This window comes from Phlebotomus argentipes, unplaced genomic scaffold (genome assembly GCF_947086385.1).
Source record: "Phlebotomus argentipes unplaced genomic scaffold, Phlebotomus argentipes genome assembly contig_5, whole genome shotgun sequence".
NCBI lineage: Eukaryota > Metazoa > Arthropoda > Insecta > Diptera > Psychodidae > Phlebotomus > Phlebotomus argentipes.
The window spans coordinates 7,703,494-7,724,345 of NW_026776165.1; the positions used below are offsets into that span (position 1 = coordinate 7,703,494).

The 20,852-nt window shown below is 47.1% G+C and overlaps 2 protein-coding genes across 4 annotated transcripts; both read right to left on the reverse strand.

The window, feature by feature from the left end:
- Positions 1-540: 540 nt before the first annotated feature.
- Positions 541-1,603, reverse strand: LOC132265585 (basement membrane proteoglycan-like). Its single transcript, XM_059766314.1, has 2 exons — positions 1,062-1,603; positions 541-980 (listed from the first exon to the last, which is right to left on the reverse strand). The coding sequence occupies exons 1-2, from the start codon at positions 1,601-1,603 to the stop codon at positions 743-745; spliced, it is 780 nt and encodes a 259-aa protein (XP_059622297.1). The 3' UTR covers positions 541-742.
- A 468-nt stretch (positions 1,604-2,071) lies between these two features.
- LOC132265581 (basement membrane-specific heparan sulfate proteoglycan core protein) lies at positions 2,072-20,842 on the reverse strand. 3 transcript variants are annotated; one of them, XM_059766301.1, is made up of 15 exons: positions 20,705-20,842; positions 18,953-19,269; positions 17,676-17,746; positions 17,276-17,611; positions 11,752-12,163; positions 11,602-11,687; positions 10,135-10,275; positions 9,650-10,069; positions 9,359-9,580; positions 7,373-9,255; positions 6,477-6,964; positions 6,187-6,415; positions 3,970-6,127; positions 2,617-3,795; positions 2,072-2,421 (listed from the first exon to the last, which is right to left on the reverse strand). In XM_059766301.1, the coding sequence occupies exons 1-15, from the start codon at positions 20,840-20,842 to the stop codon at positions 2,072-2,074; spliced, it is 8,430 nt and encodes a 2,809-aa protein (XP_059622284.1). The 3 variants fall into 3 exon arrangements, with proteins under 3 accessions (XP_059622284.1, XP_059622285.1, XP_059622286.1); XM_059766302.1 differs by lacking the exons at positions 17,276-17,611; positions 17,676-17,746; positions 18,953-19,269; positions 20,705-20,842 and adding exons at positions 13,119-13,213; positions 15,521-15,955; XM_059766303.1 differs by lacking the exons at positions 17,276-17,611; positions 17,676-17,746; positions 18,953-19,269; positions 20,705-20,842 and adding exons at positions 13,119-13,213; positions 14,561-14,616.
- Between the last annotated feature and the right edge of the window lie 10 nt (positions 20,843-20,852).

Consider the following 20,852-nt stretch of genomic DNA (forward strand, 5'->3'; position numbering starts at 1 on the left):
TATTTGTGAAATTGTAGACACAAGAGAAGAAGAAGAAGAAGAAGAGAAAATTTACATTTTTGAAAGCCCTTTAAGAAGAATAACACTCAGATAAAAAAACACTCCCAAGTCAGTTTAGGAAGATACAGAGAAAGGATAACTGAGAAAAAACACGCGGAAATAAACAATTAAGAGATATTCATAGTTAAGGCGGAGAAGAGAAAGTGAGGGAGAAAAAGCATGATGTGAAAAAGAGAGAAAGAGAGAAAGCAAAAAGGGAAGAAGATCCTTTCAGATTTTTTTCTTATCTCTGTATATAAAAAAAGGAGGATAAAACGTATGGAAAACAGATGAAAAAAAAACGGTGAAAAAAAAGCCCAACAAAAAAAAGTATAAGATATGATTAATGACATAAAATATTTATATTTCACTTTAGTTATTAATTAAAAACAAGAATAATAATGCAATAAAATAACGTTATCCGTTTCATCATTTTGCCTCGTCTTTCCCTCGTTCAGAACACCGCGCGCGCGACACGAAAATGGGTTGAAAGTCTGCTGATTCAGTCAATCAAATTGAGCCTTTATTGGGATTTTACTCATCAATTATTTAACTTTGGCTTACAAATAGAAAAAGTGGTAATTGTACACACAGCAACTTGAGGAGGAGAACAGAAACAAGAGCAAAAATGTCAAACTATCGCAGACTCGCTTAGAAAAGTCTTTATACAAAAATTGCACTATCTAAAGCCATTTGGGATTCCTCACGTGGCGACGCTCTCGCCAAGCGCCAAGAGTGCGCTCACGCTGAGCAGGAGGGCGGCTGGCGAGACGCCGGCGGCCGGGTTGATGGCCGGCCGCGGGTAGATTATGTGCACCGGTGGCGGCTCGTTAATCTCGTCGAAGTTGTGATTGAAGATCTCACTGTGCGTGCCGCCGATGACACCGTTCAGCAGATTCTCCACGTCTGAGTACACCAGAGAAGACGATCTCCACGGGTAGCTGCGGAAGAGACACGATCAATCTCGAGGAACTTCCAAGAGAACGAAGAAATTGAAGCATTTTGCGTGAAAGAAAACTCACTTTGAGCAACTGTGGACATTCTCGGCGCTGTTCGCGTACACGCCGAAGTTGATGGGGCCTCTCGTGATGTCCTGCAGCACGTGCACGCATCCCGTGAAGGACTCCCTGTAGCGTCCAGCCGTGAAGTTGGCCACCGCCGGCACTCCGCCGATGTACAGGAAGCCGGGCAGAAGCATCGTCCTGGCGCTGCCGCTCTTCGTCTCGTCGTAGTCAATGTAGTTGTCCAGCTCGAGGCTGCCCTGATTGGCGGCGCGCTTCAGGATGGCCACGTGCGGCTGGCCGTCGTCAATGCGCACCGCGCTATTACGGATCCTCGCCTCTTCGCCGTCCAGCCGAAACACGAACTCTAGCCGCCCTCCGACGGCCGCCAGTGCGATGAAGTCGCCGCTGCGCAGCGCGTCCTGGCGCCTCTGGCCGTGCCACAGCAGCAGCCCGTTGGCCGCCGTGGTGGAGAAGATGATGGCCAGCGCTGTCTCCTCCTGGACAGAACTGTTGCCGCTGCCCGCGAAGTAGTCCAGCTCCACGAAACCATTGCCCGCCATCTGCGCCGAGAAATCCAGCTGCAGCTCTGCAGGAGGAAATAGTCAAGTCAGCAGCTATTCAAGTGGCAAAAATCTGCAATACGCCTCGGCTTCCCTCCACACTGGCTGCAAAGAAACTCAAAAGAACAGAAATTACTCTTCAAAGAAGTGACAAAAGAAAAAAAAACGATGAAAATAACCAAAAAAAAAAGAACCAAAACCTGCTCTTTAAGCCTTTATTTCTCCTTCCACGCATCTTTCCATTATATTCAACTCAAATGTTTTCTCATCTCTTTCGCATCGCCTGAAAGTCTCCTTTCCTCTAAAACCACTTATAAGAAGCATTTGTTATTAAACGTAAGGAATATTACTTAGAAAAAAAAATTAAAAGACGCGCAACTCAAAGGTATAAAGTGCGAGTGAAAAAAAAATTAGTGAATAATAGAGACAATCGGGCAGATTCTTGGGCAGTTTTGTGGGCAGTGCGGCTCAGTAGCCTCCGGGATTCCTGACCGGGTACTCCCTGTGCGGCCGGTGGCGCCTCCTCCGATACTCACTCTTGATCCTCACGTCAACGAAGCTCTGCGTGATGCTGCCGTTGGGCAGCAGCATCTCACAGATGTACCTGCCCGCGTCGCTCGGATGGATGTCCGTGAGCGTGAGGCGGCCATCGTGGAACTGCGCATTGGACGTGATCTGGCCATTCTCGCGCCTCCAGTGGAACTGCACGTCCGTGACGGGAGCGCCCTCCGGCAGATGACAGTCCAGCGTCACCTTGTCACCCTCGTATACTTCCTGCAGCTGATTGTACATTGGCTGACGGTCGACGATCTCATTTCCTGCCACACACGAAAAAAGGCTTCATTAAGCAAACAATTACGCTTTCAGTGGGATTCGAAAGGCTCTTAAAGGGTTCAGAAGAAGTTCAAAAGCTTCATCACTCCTTCTTCACTCAGGATAACAGAGTTATTCCATGTCCGCGGCGTGTTAAGGTTCGTCTCTGTTCTACGCATTGAAATCTTTCTCATACTCACGATTAACGATAACTTCCGCCGCCTTGGTCACATTGCCGTTCGCATTGGAGGCTGTGCAGTAGTACTTCCCGGCGTCCCTCTGCGTGATGGGCGCGAATTGGAGGTGCGGCCCTTCGGCGCGCACGGCGTACGGAAGCGGTGTGTAGTCGACGCCGTGCCAGAACACGTGAATGGGACCCTCGCCAGTGGCATTACAGAAGATCACGATGTTCTCGCCGGAACGCACGACGATGGGCATCGGCGGCGAGAAGGTGATGATGGGCACATCCACGACCACCACCTGTGCCAGGGCGATGCGATAGGACTCATCATGGTCCGACATCACGCACTCATAGCGTCCGGCAGCGTCGTGTCCCGTGCGCTCGATGATCAGCGTGCCGTCGGAAAGATTGGCGTTGCGCGGCAGCGGATGGCCGTCGGTCCTGCGCCACGTGGTCCTCTGATAGGGGTTCTCCACTTCGCACGAGAGCTGCGCACGCTGACCCACGTTCACCGTGTACGTGTGTTGGGGGAAGTCGCCGGTGTCGCCGTACGACGGAGAGCCGTACGTGGTGCCCGGGCGTCCGGGATAGTCCCTATCGTGGGGCCCCACATCTCCGCGCTTGCCCTTCACGATCACCCTGATGAAGTGTTCATCTTCGCCGGCGCTGCTCTTCGCCAGACACCTGTACATGCCCGCGTGGCTGGGCTTCACTTCGTACACTTGATACACCACCGGAGTCTTCTGCAAGCCGCGGTTGTTGAACAGCCCCGTGCTGCCAGAGCCTGGCGGCACGTCGGGCAGCACCCACTCGACAGACGGCGCGGGATGTCCGCTGGCGCGACACGACAGCGTCATCTCGTCACCCTCCGTCAGCTCCAGCGTGTCCATTCCGGGCTCAATCGTCACTTCCGGCGGCTGCTCCACATTCAGAACCGCCGTGGCAGACGTGCTGCCGGCGATATTCTCACCGAGACACTGATAAGATCCACCATCGCCAATCGCCGCATTCCTAATGATGATCGTGCCCGGATATTTGTCGTCCACATTCGTCGGCAGCGGCTTATTGTCCAATCTCACCCAGCGAACGACCGGAGTTGGAATTCCGGCGACACTGCGACAACTCAGCATGGCAGATTCGCCCACTCTGATGGTCTGCGGACCCTTGGGATGTAGCTCCACAATCGGCGCTTGGCGTTCTTGAGAGTCAATGGAGAAAAAACACAGATGAGAATTGATTTTGGAAAAATGTTTAGTAGTCAAATCACTTGAAATTAATACCTAATTTCCTTCCATTGATCTCTTAGAAGCATTACAATAAGATTAGTGTTAGTAAATCAAGGGGTATTATGTGCTCTGGTGAAAATACTCACGGTCAATTTCGATAATTGTGCTGATCTGATCGGTTCCTTCGGAGTTTTCTGCCACGCACACATAAACTCCTCTGTTGTATTGCTTCGCGCCCAGGATTCTCAGCTGATTGCCGACTTGCTGGACATTGGAATCGAAGGAGTCATGCAGCTTCGTCCACTTGACCGTTGGCAGGGGACTTCCGGTGGCATCACACTCCAGATACAAGTCAGAGTTCTCAATCACCAAGTGATTCTGCTCCACGGGTCTGATCTTGGGATACGCTCTCACTTCGTGCTCAATGATGGTCAAATTGGCCACGGTCGAGTGTTGCTGCCCAGTCGACGAGACAGATGTGCACACGTACTGGCCAGAGTCCTCCTCGCGGGCATTCTCGAAGCTCAGGATGTGTCCCTTCACAATGGCACTGGGCGGCAGCCACATCGTGTACTCCTTGCGCCACGAAATCACACCCTCACCAATGCACCGGAACTCCACGGCGTCTCCCGGACGTCCCGTGAAGCTGGGCGGGAAGATGGCAATTTCCGTGATCGGCGGCGGAAACACCTGTCGCTCGCGCACGCGCACATTCAGATACTTGCTGTCCTCACCGTCGCGATTCCTCGCCGTGCACCTGTACTGTCCCTCGTCCGACTTGCGAATGGACACGAAGCGCAGCACGCCAGAGTTCTCCGGTGTCAGCAGCACCGTGCTCCTGCCCAGACCGTCAATTCTCTCCCACACAATGATCGGAGCTGGACTTCCTGTCGCCTCACACGTCACGTGAGCCATTGTTCCCTCCTCAACATCCAGACTGGTCGGATAGAATTGCACTTCGGGTCGCCTTGAGTAGCTGACAGTGATGGACACGCGCTGTTCCATGTACTCCTCATTGTTCTCACCGCGACACACGTACACTCCACTGTCGTCCACTTGCGTATTGGTGATGATCAGCGTGCCACGATCAGCATGAGCGCGCTCTGAGAGACGTCCGTCCAGCTTGAACCACCGCACGACAATCGGCAGGTTGGAGATCACATGACGACCCGTGCAGTTGATGTATACCGTCTGGCCCACTTCCACAATCTGCAGCGTGGGCGACGTGACCACCACGGAGATGGAAGGTGTTTCAGGGATATCCGGTGTGTCGGGGATGTCGCACATCTCGCCACTGAAGCCCGGCCGGCAGTGGCAAGTGAGTCGTCTGTAGACGTCTTCACTGCACGACTCGGCATTCTCTGAGCACGGGCAGCGTCTGCACGCGCCCAGACGACTGCCACTCGTCTCGCGGTAGTGCATTATGTCGCAGGATTCGCAGCTGGAGCCTGAGTATCCTGGTGGGCAGCGACACATCTCAATGTGGTCAGCATTGCCGAGAACAGTGCGCTGTGTCACGGCCGTCTGCAGGATGATATCGCTGATGTGGGTGGACGTTGTGGCTTGCTTCGTCGTGGCGCGAATGAGGACGTACTCCAGATTAGCCAGAGCACTCAGGAGATCCTCCCTGGTGGCGATCTGATAGCCATTGCGCCACTGTCCCACCAGGAATGGCACCACCACTGACGAGTGATCCTCCTGCGGATTTTGCCACGTCAGCGTGAGTCCATTGCCTCTGATGATCACGTCATTGTCCTTCACATGCGCTCCTCTATCCTCCGTGCTGAGCTTGTAGGACAGAGTGCCACCATAGGAGTAGATCTGATTCCCTGTGAACTGCTTCGGCAGACTCCAGTACACCGTGCGATCGTCAAGCACTTGATAGGACACCGTGTTGGTGGAGATGTCCGTGGCCAGTTCCTCGACATCGGCCACCAAACTGTTGTCATTCGTTGTCACGCGGAAGTGATCATTGAAGATCACCATGGGAATCTCCTCGCGGAACAGTCTCGAGGTCGTGCAAGTGTCTGACACGCCGAAACAGAAGCAACTCGTGCATCCCTCGGGATTTTCAGTCTGCAGATCGAACGTTCCCGCACGGCATCGATCACACTGGCCGCCAATCACATTGTTCTTGCACTGGCACTGTCTGTCGCTGCACGACACATACCCTCGTGAGTCACACTGATCGCATCCGGTGAAGTTCTCACCGCCGAAGCAGTCATAAGGTGTGCCAATGGTGGCATTTCCGCGTCCATCGATGCACAATTCGCAGAAATCGCCCTTGGTGTTGTGCTCGCAATTCTGCAAAGACACAAAACATCACTCAAAAGCCCCCCCAAAACTCTTACTAATTAACTCACATTGCACACGCCAGTCACTGGATCGCAATCGCTGGAGTGTCCATGGCATTCGCAGGGCTCGCAGAGGCCGAGATACAATCCCTCGTCGCTTCTCTTGTAGCCAGGAGCGCAATCTTCACACGACAAGCCAGTATATCCTTGCGGACACTGGCACATCTCCACCTCATACGCTCTGCCGCCGGTTTGCACGCTCTTCGGCACAGCAATGTCCAGAGAAACTTGAGACAAACTGCAGAGAAACCCTCAATTAATATCTGACAAAGTGTCTTCAATTCTTCAATTTCACTCACGCTGCCTCATCCGTGGTCGTTGTGTACGTCGCCTTGATGAAGATGTACGAGACATCGGCCAGAGCCATCAGAAGGTGTTCTCTGTTCACCTCCTTGCCGTCGCTCCGCTGCCAGTGCTGCTCAATGATGGGCACAGAGTACGATTGCGGCGCCGTGGGACGAATTTCATCCTTGCGGAAGTGCAGAATCGTGATGTCGTTCTCAGACTTGATCACAACATCAGGTGCACTGTTGCGCGACATCGCCGATCCCGGCTGAGGCGTGAAACGCACGGTGTAGTTGAGAACACCGCCATAGGAAGTCACCTTGTCGCCAACGAATCTCGTCGGCAGACTCCAGTAGTACACTTCGGTGTCATCGTGCTGAACATTGCGGAAGATTGTCTCATAGCTGGACACCTGAACGCTCTCGCGATCGCCCAACTGAGGATCGTCGTAGTTGAAGATGATGTCGAAGTCACTGCGATCTCTGTACAGTGTCGATTGGATCTGTAAAATGACGAAAATTTGATTTCTAATCTAATCCAAATATACTTTCGCTTCTTCATTGAGGAAATATTAATCATATCAACGCTCAATTTTGAGTGGCAAATGTTATGAATCAGCAATGGAGTGTGCATTGAAGCGACATTCATTAACTGATCATTTTCACAGGAATGGTGTGAGATGTCGATGTTTGCTTGGCAAACAGTTGACACTGTGAAGCAGTGTTTAAATTTTAAACAGACCAATAAAAGATAAGAGAGCCCATTTTGCAAACTTTCAGTGATTCTGAAACATATTTCCCTAAAACCAAATATTGAATCATGATGATTGTGCCAATATTTGACCAATCAAGTGGGCAAACAAGTGAAATTCAGCAGAGTGTCACCTTCAGCAACACTCAAAGACACTCACTGAGTCTCTGTAGTAATTGCTGCTCATGCACTGCCTGGCGACACCCATGCAGAAGCAGTGGATGCATCCGTTCGGTGTGTCCGCATTGAGATGGAAGGCATTCGGGGCGCACTGGTCACACCTCCTGCCCACCACGTTGTTCTTGCAGATGCACCGTCCGCCGGCGTCCACGGTGCGCGTGCCCTGGGCGTCACAATCGGCGCTCGGCTGCTCTCTGCACACATCGCCCGGCACCAGTGGATTGCCCGTGTATCCAGGCGCGCACTGTTCACACTTCCTGCCGGCATATCCGGGCTTACAGTAGCACGTTACGTCGCCATCCGATGCCTCGCTGCACGAGTAGCCGTAGTTGGCGCCATACGGACCTCCGGGACACGGACAAGTGATGCACGAAGAGCCACCGCGTGGCAGATAAGTGCCGTCAGGACATCTCTCAGGCGCCTTCACGCAGCGTCCTAGCCAATTTCCGGTCTCCTGGCGCACATAGCCACTGGCGCAGGCCTCGCAGGACAAGCCAGTGTAGCCAACAGGACAGCGACACTGTTCCACGAGAGTAGCAGAGCCCAGACCGCGATCAATCGTGGCCGCAGAGTCCATCTCGATATTCCTCAGCTGCACCTCATCCTGACTCTCCACATACTTGAGCTTGATGAGGAAGTTCTCAATGTCCGCCAGCACCATCATGAGCTCCTCGCGTGTCGCCTGGCGTCCGTCCTCCTTGTACCACGTGCCCACGTGGAATTCCACCTTCACCTGGTGCAAGGAGCCAGCGTTGAGGGGTCCTCTGATCTTGTGGGTCAACTTGTAGCCATTGCCCAAGAGTAGAACATCAGGAGCCTGATTGGCCGGTCCAGCCCCGACAAATTCCAGATCATAGGTGAGGAAGCCACCGTAGGACTTCAGCTGGTTCCCAAGATACTCGCTAGGCAAGGCGTAGAACGCCGTCTCGCGCACCGTGTCCGAGAGTCTCACTTTGATACCGAACTTCGTGGCAATGACATCGTGCGCCTGATACTGCGACACATCAATCTCCCGCTGCCCCGTCCACGGTCCCGTCACGCCCACAACGTGGAGCGAAGTGACTGGCGGCGGCAGAGAATATATGTAGAGATCGGCGCTAGAGCACTGTGTGGACACGCCGAAGCAGAAGCAGTTGATGCAGTCCTCCTGGCGCGTCGCCTTGGAGTTGAAGTAGCCGCTGGGACACACTTCTGTGCCATCGACCACGAGAATTGTGTCCGGCGAGGCGAATTGCGTGCCCATGGAGTTGATCACTTCGCACGAGTATGCGCCAGAGTCACGAACCTCCACACCAGGACACGTCAGCACTCCGTAGCCATTCACGCTGGTCGTCGTGCACTTGTCCGGAATGTGACCCCAGTTGAGACGCCACACAACCAGCGGCACCGGAATTCCCACGGCGCGGCACGTGATGTTGAAGATTGAACCCGTGCTGAGATGCATCCTTGGCGGCGGCGTTTGCACCACTGTCGGCTTCGAGCAGCCAATCTCATCTGAGTTGTCAAAGCAATCAGGATGAGCGTCGCATTGGAAGGACTTGGGAATGCACTGGCCAGTCTTGCACTGGAACTCGTGGAAGCGACACGGAGCATCGGGGGCCGTCGTGGCGCATCCTTGCTCATCTGAATTGTCGCCACAGTCATTCTCACCATCGCAGCGCCACGTCTTGGCCACGCACTTCCGATTGGCACAGTGGAATTCGTTGGGTTCGCAGCTGTTGGTGCGACTGCAGCCAGACTCATCGGAAGCATCCGAGCAATCGTACGTGCCATCGCACACCTGGTTCTTCTCGATGCAGTCGCCATTCATGCACGTCGCCTTCTCCGGAGGACAACCGACAGGCGCATCCAGAACAGGATTGTCTGCGGAAGAGAACATTTCCCAGATATTTTTCCAGATAGAAATTATTATCTAAAAAAAATCTCATTTATATATTAAGAAATTAATAAAAGGACTTTCACTCACATCTCTCAACGGTGAGATACACATTAGTCCTCGAGCCTGGATAGGTCTGATAGCCGACAGCTTCGCAGTAGTATTCTCCGGAATCGGATACTTGAACGTTAGAGATCTCGAGGCGACCATTGATGTCCTTGGCATTCGGCGGAAGTCCGTCGTGGTTTCGTGTCCAGCGAACACGAGCCCGAGTGACTCCTTCATCGCGACATTGGAAGACAACCTCGCGTCCTGGACAATTGATTGGGAAGAGAACACTTTAATGTGTCGTCCAGACGCCACAAATCCTGCAATCCTCACCTTCCTTGATGATCTGATCCGTGGGATAAGTTCTGAGCTTGATGTCAGTGTGTGAAGACCAGGAAGGCTGACCACTTTCCCCTACCATAGGCGGCCTCTCGAGAGGCCTCTCGGGTAGCCTCGGCGGCGGTCGCGGGCAGTTGTGTTCATCTGATCCGTCATAGCAATCTCTGATGCCGTCGCATCTCTGTGACTGGCTGTAGCATCGATAGTCAGATTGACAGTAGAGTTCAGGGCAGAATTGCGGGAATTCGGGAGCAGGCTGAGGGACACTCGGCAGTGCTGGTCGCTCCGGTTCCTGGCAATTCTGCTCATCGCTCGCGTCCGTGCAATCCGGCGTGCCATCACACAGATAGTTCACACTCAGGCAGCGACCGTCGCATGGGAACTCATAAGAGGCGCACTGGACTTCCGTGACATCTGCAAGAGTAGCGAGGAGAGTTAGTGAGCACCTTGGCAGGAGATCCAGAGAGATGCATTCTCACTGTGTCTCCCATCGCAGTTCGCCTCGTCGGAGTTATCGTAGCAGTCGCGCGATCCGTCGCACACAAAGTCCTTATTGATGCACTCTCCGTTGAAGCACTGCCACTCGCTGGCTTTGCATGCATTGGGTGCCAAGTTGAAGCCTTCGTGGGGAGGAGAACCGCACAACAGTTAATTCAATCGATTAGCAATTAGGCGGAATTACATACTACATCAAAGTCTTGCCGTGGAAGGTCTCAATTTTCACTCTTGTTTACATTGGAATCTCCTTCGGTATCAATTCCTCCCTTCCCCATCTCATTCATCGACAATTCACCCATATCGCAAGTGTAATTTCTTGCCTCGCGTGTCGCTCACATTCCGAAGGCACACAGAGCAAAAATACCCGCTGGGGAGCGAGCATTGTCGCGCTGGAGAATGATATGAAGATTGCAGAAACTTTAATATACGCCTCACAACAAGTCTCACCAAACTATTTCGTATTTCCCCTTGGAGTAATTAATTTAATAGTGAAATACTGTCTGTGCTATTTTTCCCTCCGCCCAAACTACATATATTCCATCGCGAAGCTATTCTCAGTCGCGATCAGGGGAGAAACCGCACAAAGTCTGTGCCTACAAATTAGGAAATTCATTCATTTTTAGAACATTTTTTTTCCACATTGACATATTAGTGTCATCAGAAGTGATAGAATGCATCGAATGCATTCTGGAGAGACTAATTAGTTAAACCTAAAAGTCACCCTGACACTTATTAAAATCTCCTTTTCTTGTCTCTGCACAAATTGTGAGCCTAAGAAAAATATACAAACTTCATCAACTGATGGAGAAATACATAAATCTCAATCAGAGTTGAATTGATAGATAGGAAACTCTTATTAACCCATAAGAAATGCAAACTAATTGATCATTATATTTATCCTTAGTAGATAATTCAGTTCTGTTCGGAAATTCAAAAGAGAAACAAAGTTCCTTTCAAGTCCTTCGCCCAGTTTCTTGGTGTCGTTAAAGACTTAAATGTGTTTTATTTGGTGTCTGTTCCTAAATTTCCCTTCACAAGCCTTGTTCTTAATTTAGAATTATCTCTAAATCTCAGAATGATAGCAATTATCACAGTGAATTTATTTGCTGAGCGGCTGAAAATTGAAATGATCTTGTAAATTTTTCCTCCTTGACCATAATAAATCCCACTATCTCGGCCGAGAGACAGTGTTTTCATTCACAAAAACATAACCGAGATTAAGTGAAATACCATCAGCAATTGTGCAATTCCCTGATAATAAAGCACTATTCGCGCACAGTAATTCATTGCTCGAGATCAAGCTGAGGGTGCTTAATTGCGCGAAATGCGATAGAGTTCATCTGGCGAAAGAGTGGGCGCACTTATCTCAAATCTATCGCCTTGGGAGTCTCTCAACTCGCGACGCAGGGAATTGAGTTCCCTTTGATTGCTAAAAATAAAACACTCACCACAGTCGAGTTCATCGCTGAGATCGACGCAGTGCTGGCGCTTGTCGCACTTGAAGGCCTGCTGGATGCACTCGCCGCTGGTGCAGCTGCAAGAGGACACAACGAGAGATAGAGTTCACAATCTTTCTGGCCACAGCGCGGCTCACTCACTGGAAGGCATCACCCTTGCATGATTCACACTTCTGCTCGTCACTGCCGTCCGAGCAGTCGTCGCGACCATTGCACCGATCCTCGCCATGGATGCACATGCCGTTCTCGCACTGGAACTCAAAGTGTGCGCACAACTCATCGGGCTCATCCGGATCCTCGTCATCCCTGTTCCCGTCCTCATTGCACTCCATCTCGTCCGTGTCGTCCGGACAGTCTGACACGCCGTCGCAGCGACTCTCACGCGGCACACAGTTTCCATCGCCGCACGTGAACTCGTACACTTGACAATTGTCCAGCGGACACTCCGGCAGGTCCTCGTCCTCATGGTCATCGCAGTCCGGCACGTTGTTGCACTTCAGCTCAGCCGGAATGCATTTCCCGTCGTTGCATCGGAACTCGTAACTCTCGCACTCTGCAAAGCACACAATGTGATGGAAAAAAGCGCGTTTTATTTCCAGTGTGTGGAAGAAAGTGTTGCACGCTATAATGCATGGAGGAAATTTTATTTTATCATCCCGCACCAGAATTAGACACTTCCTCCCATCGGACTTTGTAATTGTGTTACTTAATTGCCAGTGACTTGTGGGAAACACTGTGTCAACCTCAGCAGAAAAAAAGGACGCATGATTTCAGGACAAACTCACGATGAACAAGTCAACTTTGCATTGCTGTACAAACGACACAATGTTGCTTGCTTGTGGTGGAAATAGAGCGGAAAATTATTGATAATTTCTGCACTGACTTCTTCATATATTTCCACATATTTCATTGATATGCATAAGGAGAGAATGAAGCTGTGCTCTGGCGCTCCATTGCAAAATAGGTCATTACCATGAGAGTTTGTAATAATCCCAGAGTAAAGCCACGCGATTGGAGAAAATATTGATGAGCTCTGCTGTGGTTGAATTTTAACGATCTCTCTGTGTGATTTTCTCATCACAATTCTCAACTAAAGTACAACTATAAAAATTCTAGAGCACTCAGAAAGAGAGTGAGAGAAGTTGAGAGTGTGTTTTGCATCACCATCTGAAAGTGTTCCTTGACCGAAAAGTGGTGAAAAAGCCAAATTTCTCATCACATCCCGCTTGAATAAACATCTTCTCTTTATACTTCTTAATCCTCATGATGTCAGCTTGAGATTTTTCACATGTGAAATCATTACATTCAAACGTGCCCAACGATGAAGTAATATACAATCATAAAAAAAATAGTGACTGAGAAATAGTTTCTTTTTCATCCTATATTGTCAACATTCTCAGTCTAATTGCAAATGCATCGCCTTCAGAATATAAACAATACTGGTTGCTCAATCGCACACACTGAATGAAAAGGGGAGGAACGAAGGAATGTCAAGAATCCATTCTTACCGTAGCTTTGAGAAGTGACTGTTGAGTAATTCCACAGAATTAGGCAGAAAATGAGAAAGCAATTTCTCCTAAATGGAATCATTGCTCCTTCGACTCTGTGAAAAGCATTTTCCCCAGTGAATAAATCATTGAGAGTATTAACTTTGTTGTCTGCGTGTGTGTGTGGAAAGGTAATATCTTCTCCTTGTTTTGTCACACAACAAAATACACACAATATACAATTCAACAATCCTGTGATTCGCAAAATTTCCCACACAAAAACCGGACACCGCCGCGACTATTCATTCAGCCAATAAATGCAAGAATGAGCAAAAGTTTTTATGTTTATTAAAATTATCGACTAAACATGATAATTTTGTTAACTTTCTGCTGCTCTTTTTCTTCACTGTCTCGCGCTCTCTTCGCCCAAAAACTACAATTCTCATTTGCCTTCTTGTCCGCCTTATGTGTTGTCCTCATGAGAAAAAACACACAATGTAATAATAGACATTGAAGAAACAATACTAAACAGAACACACACACCAAACATTCGGGAAAAAGTCTTGTGTGTTATTTAAATTTAGAACAATAATTTATGGGCTTTCGTGTTAAACAATTTTCACTGCCAATTTCCGTGCAATCTCTGTGACTTTCTCCACGCGTTCCTCAGGAATCACACACAAACACTCACACACATTTTCATCATGTTAATGAACATTGAACAATTGCCAGAACATTGCGAGGCTGTAAATTGATTTTTATGTATGAAATTACTACACGACTCAGTCTTCTGGTCTCTCACTATTTCACCAAACAGCAAAAATAGATTTTATGCTCGACATGTAGTGAAAAATGCATTTTGAAAGCATATCTTTGTTCTAGCAAATGTAGAAAACAGAGAATTAGCAACTTTTCCTGCTAAGTTCTTCTTCTCAAAATAGTTACAAGAATATTAAAAAACCAGGAAATGAATTGAATATCAAAGAATATTTTGGAAGGAGCACTTAAGATCAACTAACAACAATTTTTCAACACAAAGTTAGACAAAATCAACGTTTTTCCTTGAAAAATGACTACGAAATTAATGCTTAGAGAGAAATATATCAAAAATCATTTACAACTGACATAATGAAGACTAAAGATTGATATTTTATGTCATTTTGAATTGATTTTAATAGAGATTTTACTTCAAAATGTCCTTCAATTACTGATTCTTAATTGCGAAAGAAGACTTTTCAGTATAAATAAGGCGTCTGAGAATCAATAAAGCAATCTAGAGTTAAAAATCTATATAAGAACGACCTTAAGTGCGAAGATCTTCTGAAGGGTACATCAAATCACAGACGATTCGCCCTGACACTCAATTCATTGAAACAGATTTTTCGTCTCGGCAATTCAAGTTGTGAATTCAGCCGGTTGAAATACGCTCGCATTTTTCAAGATTAAAATTGACAATTATTTACATAACATTCGGCTGATTTCTTCGGCCAGTGTTGAAAAAGGCACTCGCAGAAGCTCCTCGCTGATGTCAAAATGTGAGCAGTTCAAGGAATTTGCGATTGTAATATGCTCATCACCGAGATAAGGGCATTAATGTTATATCATTCGCTCAACTAACTGCGGATCTTCTTTCGCCAGCAGTCTCAAGGAAAAATTGTGCTGACTCTGATGGAGCCGCAATTAAAGCGATGGTGCAAAAAGTTGGAAAATTCATCTCAAGATTGTGCCGAAAGACACTGAGATTAATATTGGGATGTGTGAGTGTGTGGGATTTACAATTGGGGAAATTGTGATCACTCTTTTGTCCACATCAATACAAAGTTTGAAATTGCGTGTTGAGAGGGTGTAATATTGCGTCTAGTTTCCAATTCATCTCATCTTGCAAAGGGGTGTGTTTCATTTCCGTCCCATGGAAAATCACATCTTGAACTTCTGCGACGGAACGCGCTGGAAAATTGACTCCCGCTGTGGAATTCACGAGGATTCACTATGAAATTTTCATGCTTTTACGATGATATATAGACTGTGGACCACCCACTTTTCAGTGTATCTCCTCTCTCGACCCGCTTTTTTTCCCACAATCGCGCTCCGCTCCCTTCGCAATGGGTGGACGACTTTTTTCTTCTTCCCTGCACAGACACACAACAAACTCTCCTTGCAGCACGATGGCATCTATTTTCCCAAACTCATTTTCATGTAAATATCATCACCAGCACCCCCCCTTGAAGAATGGCATCCCACCATCCGCCCACGGAGCTGAAAGGACACTCAAGAGGCAATATAGCGCAAATATCCTATTTCTTCCGGTCGGCATTGCCTTACACGACTCAACACAGAGGTCAATTGAATTGAATTGCCAGGAGAACGAGAGAATATCTTTCCACACAACATAGTTTAGAGAAACTCTCAGCATTCCAATGTACCAACTCTGGATGCTCTCAGCACAAAATCCTGATAATTGCCAAACACTATATATTCTCCGATACACTTAAACAGTCATTTTTTTCCCCAAAAAACACCCTCTTTGCTCGTCACTTTTGCTCTTTTTTGGCCACCCTTCTGAAACAGCCAAATTCCACCACTAAATTAAAAAAAAAACACACACGAAGAAGCTGTGCACACGCGGAAAATTCGTTAACCGCCCTCTTCACACCATATTCCTCATCACCACCTTTGCGAGTGCAGCAAGAGAAATTGAATTTTTCCTTGGGTGAGATTGAATAAAGAGGGCAATTTTTGCACAACTCTATCGAGGGAACACTTTGTGGCACTTTCGAGCGCCTTCTCCACACAATATGCTTCCAACTCCCCTTCTCGCGAATGACTGACTAGAGACTAAGACAACTGACGACGATAGACTCCATCAGAAGAGAGAGAGACACTTTTTTATCGTGGCGAGAGTCACACGCCCGGAATATGAGCAATATAGGCGGCCAAGATATAGCTCAATTGTGTGAGCCTCTCTCAGTCACACATTCCTGACCAATCCTCTCTTGCATCCTCCTCCTGGTGCCCGCCAAGAGTCCGCAGCAATACACGCTCAGCCACGGTCGTGTCACTCCGTCGACTGAGACTCTCAACACGACACTTTCTGTGCGAGATATGCACAGAGCAAAGGATGCTCTGCCATTGAAAACACCACTAATGAAATCCTCGACGCAAATGAGGATGCAGGAAATTGACTTTTCCCGTGTATCCCATGGAATTATGCACATAGCATGGAAAATCTCTGTGGAAGCCAGAAATAGACATAAAAATGCGTGGACTGAGAGAGTAGTGGTTTAGTCACTGTGCTCAAAATTAACACACAAGTATTTTGATCTGCATCCTAAATCTCTAATTTACAAAAAAAAACTATTGTGTGCTTTGCATAGAAAATTTCTTTGGATTATTCCAAATTCACAGGAGTCAAGTAAACTTTTTACACTAATTTACATGTCAATCTAAACATTCAAGAGAAGTTTAAGAATTGCTCCTGAAGACTTCAATGCAAGGGTGAGCAACACTGACAGATTTCTCCCCAGACATTAAGCATTCAATTCTAGATGATAAAATGATGGAAAAGGCACGATTGTAACAATTACTCGCATTTTAATTACGTTTTGTGCCTTAAATAAAACCTCTATGTCTAAAGAAGAGTATTGAGAATGATGTATTTTACTGCAACATCACATTTTTCATCCCTCCTTTATAATTATGTGAAAATCAGAGGGAAAAATCATACGCCACTGACCGAAATCTCCTCAATTTGGCACACACTCCTTGTGTGATAACTCAAACAACCAATTGAGAATTTGGACATGAAAAAAATCACAATTTGACCTTCTCAATCTCTCTCGCTCTGCCTCAAGATAGCCAGTGTTTTTTTGTCGTCCCTCCGAAGACGCGTCAAGAACGATAAGATTGGGAAATTTGTGCTGTTTTTTTTTCCTCCTCTTTTTCTCTCTCTCTCTCATCCCAAACGAAACATGGCCAACAAGGTCAAGAAAAAATTCAACAGATCTGATTTGATGAATGCACAGAGAGCAATTAAGAGAGAATCGCGCACTGAAGTGCATTTTGAGGGCAACAAATGGGGGTGGTTTTGGGGGTTGGAACTTCCCTTTTGGGGTCAAATTGCGTCGGCGCAACACTCAAAAGCCAGCTATGGATTCAAATACCGTCGGCAGGCGACTTACCAGTCAAACTGTGGAAATCCAGACGTTTATTCTGGATGTTCAGCTTCCCAATGCGATGATAATTGTTCACCTGACGCTGCAATTCACTGTCTAATTTCACCACAGACACCGGCTGTTCCGCCACAATGTCCGCCTCAACGCGAACTGTGTGCAAATCATGATCCGGCACGACTCTCCGCACATTCACATTGATGTGATTCTCATCGTCCACGAGGACATCGTTGAAGAATCTGCCCAGGGATTCCGTGGCATTTCCCAAGAGAGCTTTGTAAGCTGACGAAGAGCGTTTGGCGTAGTCTTGATTCCATGCTTCCAGTAATGTAAAATTCAGGAAGACTGAAAAATGCCCAAGAATCACATAGAGATTGTCCAGAAATAGATGCAAAGCGAAGAAACTTACACAGTCTGTCTCCAGTGATGTGAGGCATTGAGCCAGAGCCAGAAAAATCGCCGTCCTCATCGTCATTTTCCCTGAAATGTGGAGGAAGAGCATGTTTATCAGAATAGAATATAATCTCAGCGAAATGTTTACACCGAAAGCGCGAGAAATTTGGTTGTGTCGATTGGATAAATGCACATGAGAATCACACACTCTCTCTCTCTCTCATCTTTCATGAACTCCACCAAAAACACGAGTGTTTATTGTTTCTGATGGATTTCAAAATCATTTCTCTACGCATTGCAACAATCTTTCTCCTTCTCATATGGCATAGAATCAACAAACCAATTTCATGCAATCGGAGAACATTTATGTTTTGTGAAATTTCCCTCTTTGAGAGGCTTCGCCAGGAAAGTTTTACTCAAGGAAGCCCTGCTGAAATTGATAAAATTACCTTCACTTGACCTTTAGTGTTTGTGTGGGTAAATTTACCTCAATTTTAATTACACAGTGGAAGGCAAAGGATTGGGAAATTGGATCACACAGAGAGTGAGATTTTTCCCCCCAATAAGAATTGCCCGAATTGTATATCTCAACATCTTTTAACACATTTCCAGGAGGAAAAATATTCTCTAAACATTTATAGAGAATCTTTTTTTCCCCGGGGGAAAATAATTTGATATACATTTGCAAGGATGTTGATCTTTTTGGAAATTTTCACTCATCTCATGAACAAATTACACAGAATTATGGCGCAAATAGTGACTCAAATCAAGTGAAAAGCATTTAGAAAATGAACATCTTCTTTGCGTCTATATTAAGCACATATTATTGTCTTCCTTTCCATCTGCAAGGCAGTGAAAAGCGTGTTATTTTTCTCCGCACATCCTCTGTGTGCGAAATATCAACCGAAATCACCCAATGTTATTAATAAAAAGAAATGACCTCAAATGCCCACCAAGTGTTCAAGAAATCTCTGGAGATGATCAAATTGATGGCCAGCGAGTGATTTCTCAATCAACACCAATCAGGACTCAATTGACAGTCAATAAGTGGGAATTGGAAGGGCTCAATCACGAGAATAAACCACAAATTTCCTCACTGGCGCGCGCGCGTCCCATAATGTAATCTAATGGAGTGCAAACAAGGGAGATGGTGAAAAAGCGTCACTTGTAAAATTGTGTGGCATCATCGGAAATTGTTCTCCATCAGAACTACGCTCATCTCTGTCACTGAGCCACTCAGCATGAATATTAAAGGCGTGCAAACAAATTGACACACACTCTTCAGCCACTCACCCATCGTAGAGCGACTTCTGCCTCAGCACTCGCTTCTTCGATCTCATGTTGTCCATGAGAGGCAAGAAGGGCGCCGCACTTTTCGTTTGCCTCAACTTCTTCAGGTTCTTGAGGCCCTGATTCGGGACCTTCTTCGCCTTCTTCACCTTCTCCATCAGCCTCTTCTTCTTCTTCCGCAGCACACGCCTTCGCAGCTTCCTCAGCTGCCGCTCCTCCTTCGTCCTGTTCCTGCCCACCTTGTGCTGATCTTCCTCCAGGATTTGCGTGGCAGGACTCACGGGAAGGTCATCGAACACAATATCAGAATTCACATTGTCCTGCAATGACGACAATTCAGCAGTTAAACACAAACGATAGTGAGCAGCAGGAAGAAAGATTTCGCGAAACATTTCCGGGTGGCTGAAAAGACGCTCTTATCACACCCCATTTCACTCCACAGATATGCAAATTTGAGAAAGTGCGAATTTGTAGAATTACTCATAAGATTGCTCGCTAAAAATTACAGAACTGTTAACCCATTCACGAAAAAGAAGTGCGAAAAGCAACAAAAATCAAGGAAAATTATTATATGGTGAAAAATGATGTAAAACTCACTGGAAATGTTTTACAAGTGCTGGCAAATGCTTAAACAGATTTAACAATTTTAAGAATTCAATGTTTTAAATAGATTTCAGATAGATTTTCTTGGTAAAGCAAGAATACTTCACTCAATAACTTCTTCGACCTGAAAGGGTTAATTTTGGGCGCCGATCTAAGCAACATTGAAAAATTCCCATGAAACTAAAGGCAATATTTCGCCAACGACTATTCAGCATAACATTCTTGCATGCGGAATGCTTCTGGGCAGCAAAAAGACGTTATCAGGCTAGAGGTTGAGTGTGCGAAGAGGTCAGATTATTGCCTCTTTGTGCTGTTTCTTCAAAATTCCCCACTATCACAGTCACTTTTATCATCGCTCGCGTATGTACGAAATTCTAAAAATGACCACATAATTCGGTCAGAGATCTCACGATCGCCCAAAAGAGTCCAAAAGTGCCTTGCACACACATAATTTTTGCCGGGAAGAGTGTGAGAGAGGGAGACAGAGAGTGTCTTTGGAATTCGCCAAAGAGACATTTGAGATCGCTGGAGAACTAGAGAAGAATGGACATTTTCGCTGATGTCACGGAAATTGGAAAGACTTCCAGACAACATTTCGTGAATTTACTTTGAATATGCGATTTGTGTGGCCAACCCAGCGAAATCATCATCCCCGTTGTAATGCTATTCTGACTCTGTTGAGGAATTTTAATGTGTAACAATTATCGATTTAACAAAGTGACTTTGTGTCTCTTGTCGCCCTGTTTTTGTCAACCCTTTCTGCCCATTAATTTGTGGTTTGAGAGCGAGAGCGAGATCGATTGACGCTAATTTGTGCTCGTATATTGATTGTCGCTCGCTCTTTGGCTGCAAATTCAGCGAGTGAGAGATGGCACAATTTAAATTCTGCACTGAGATGGCATTCTGAGGATGGCTCCTTCATCACACCCACCCAGAAGGAGATGAGGAAGTGAAGAGGAAATCTCTTTGGTGCACGATTTGAGGGGGTTTGAGGGTGTATTTGCTGGGTGAAAAATCGTGTGTTGTTGGCGAGGGAAAAAATAAAAGGCAGAAACGTGTCCAGAAGTGTTAAAGATGTGGCGCGCGGAAGTTGCCAGAGCGAAGAGGGCTGACTTCGAGAGGGGATCAAGTGGCATCAAGCGTGTAAATTACCTTGTGGGTGGCGGCAATTTGGCGGTGCCCACCATGACGAGAGGATTCCACGGCAGTCACATGATGTTTATCGATGGCGACCACGAACAGGCACACGACAATCGCCACACTGGCGAACAACTGGCACATCTTGTCCATCTTCTCTCCC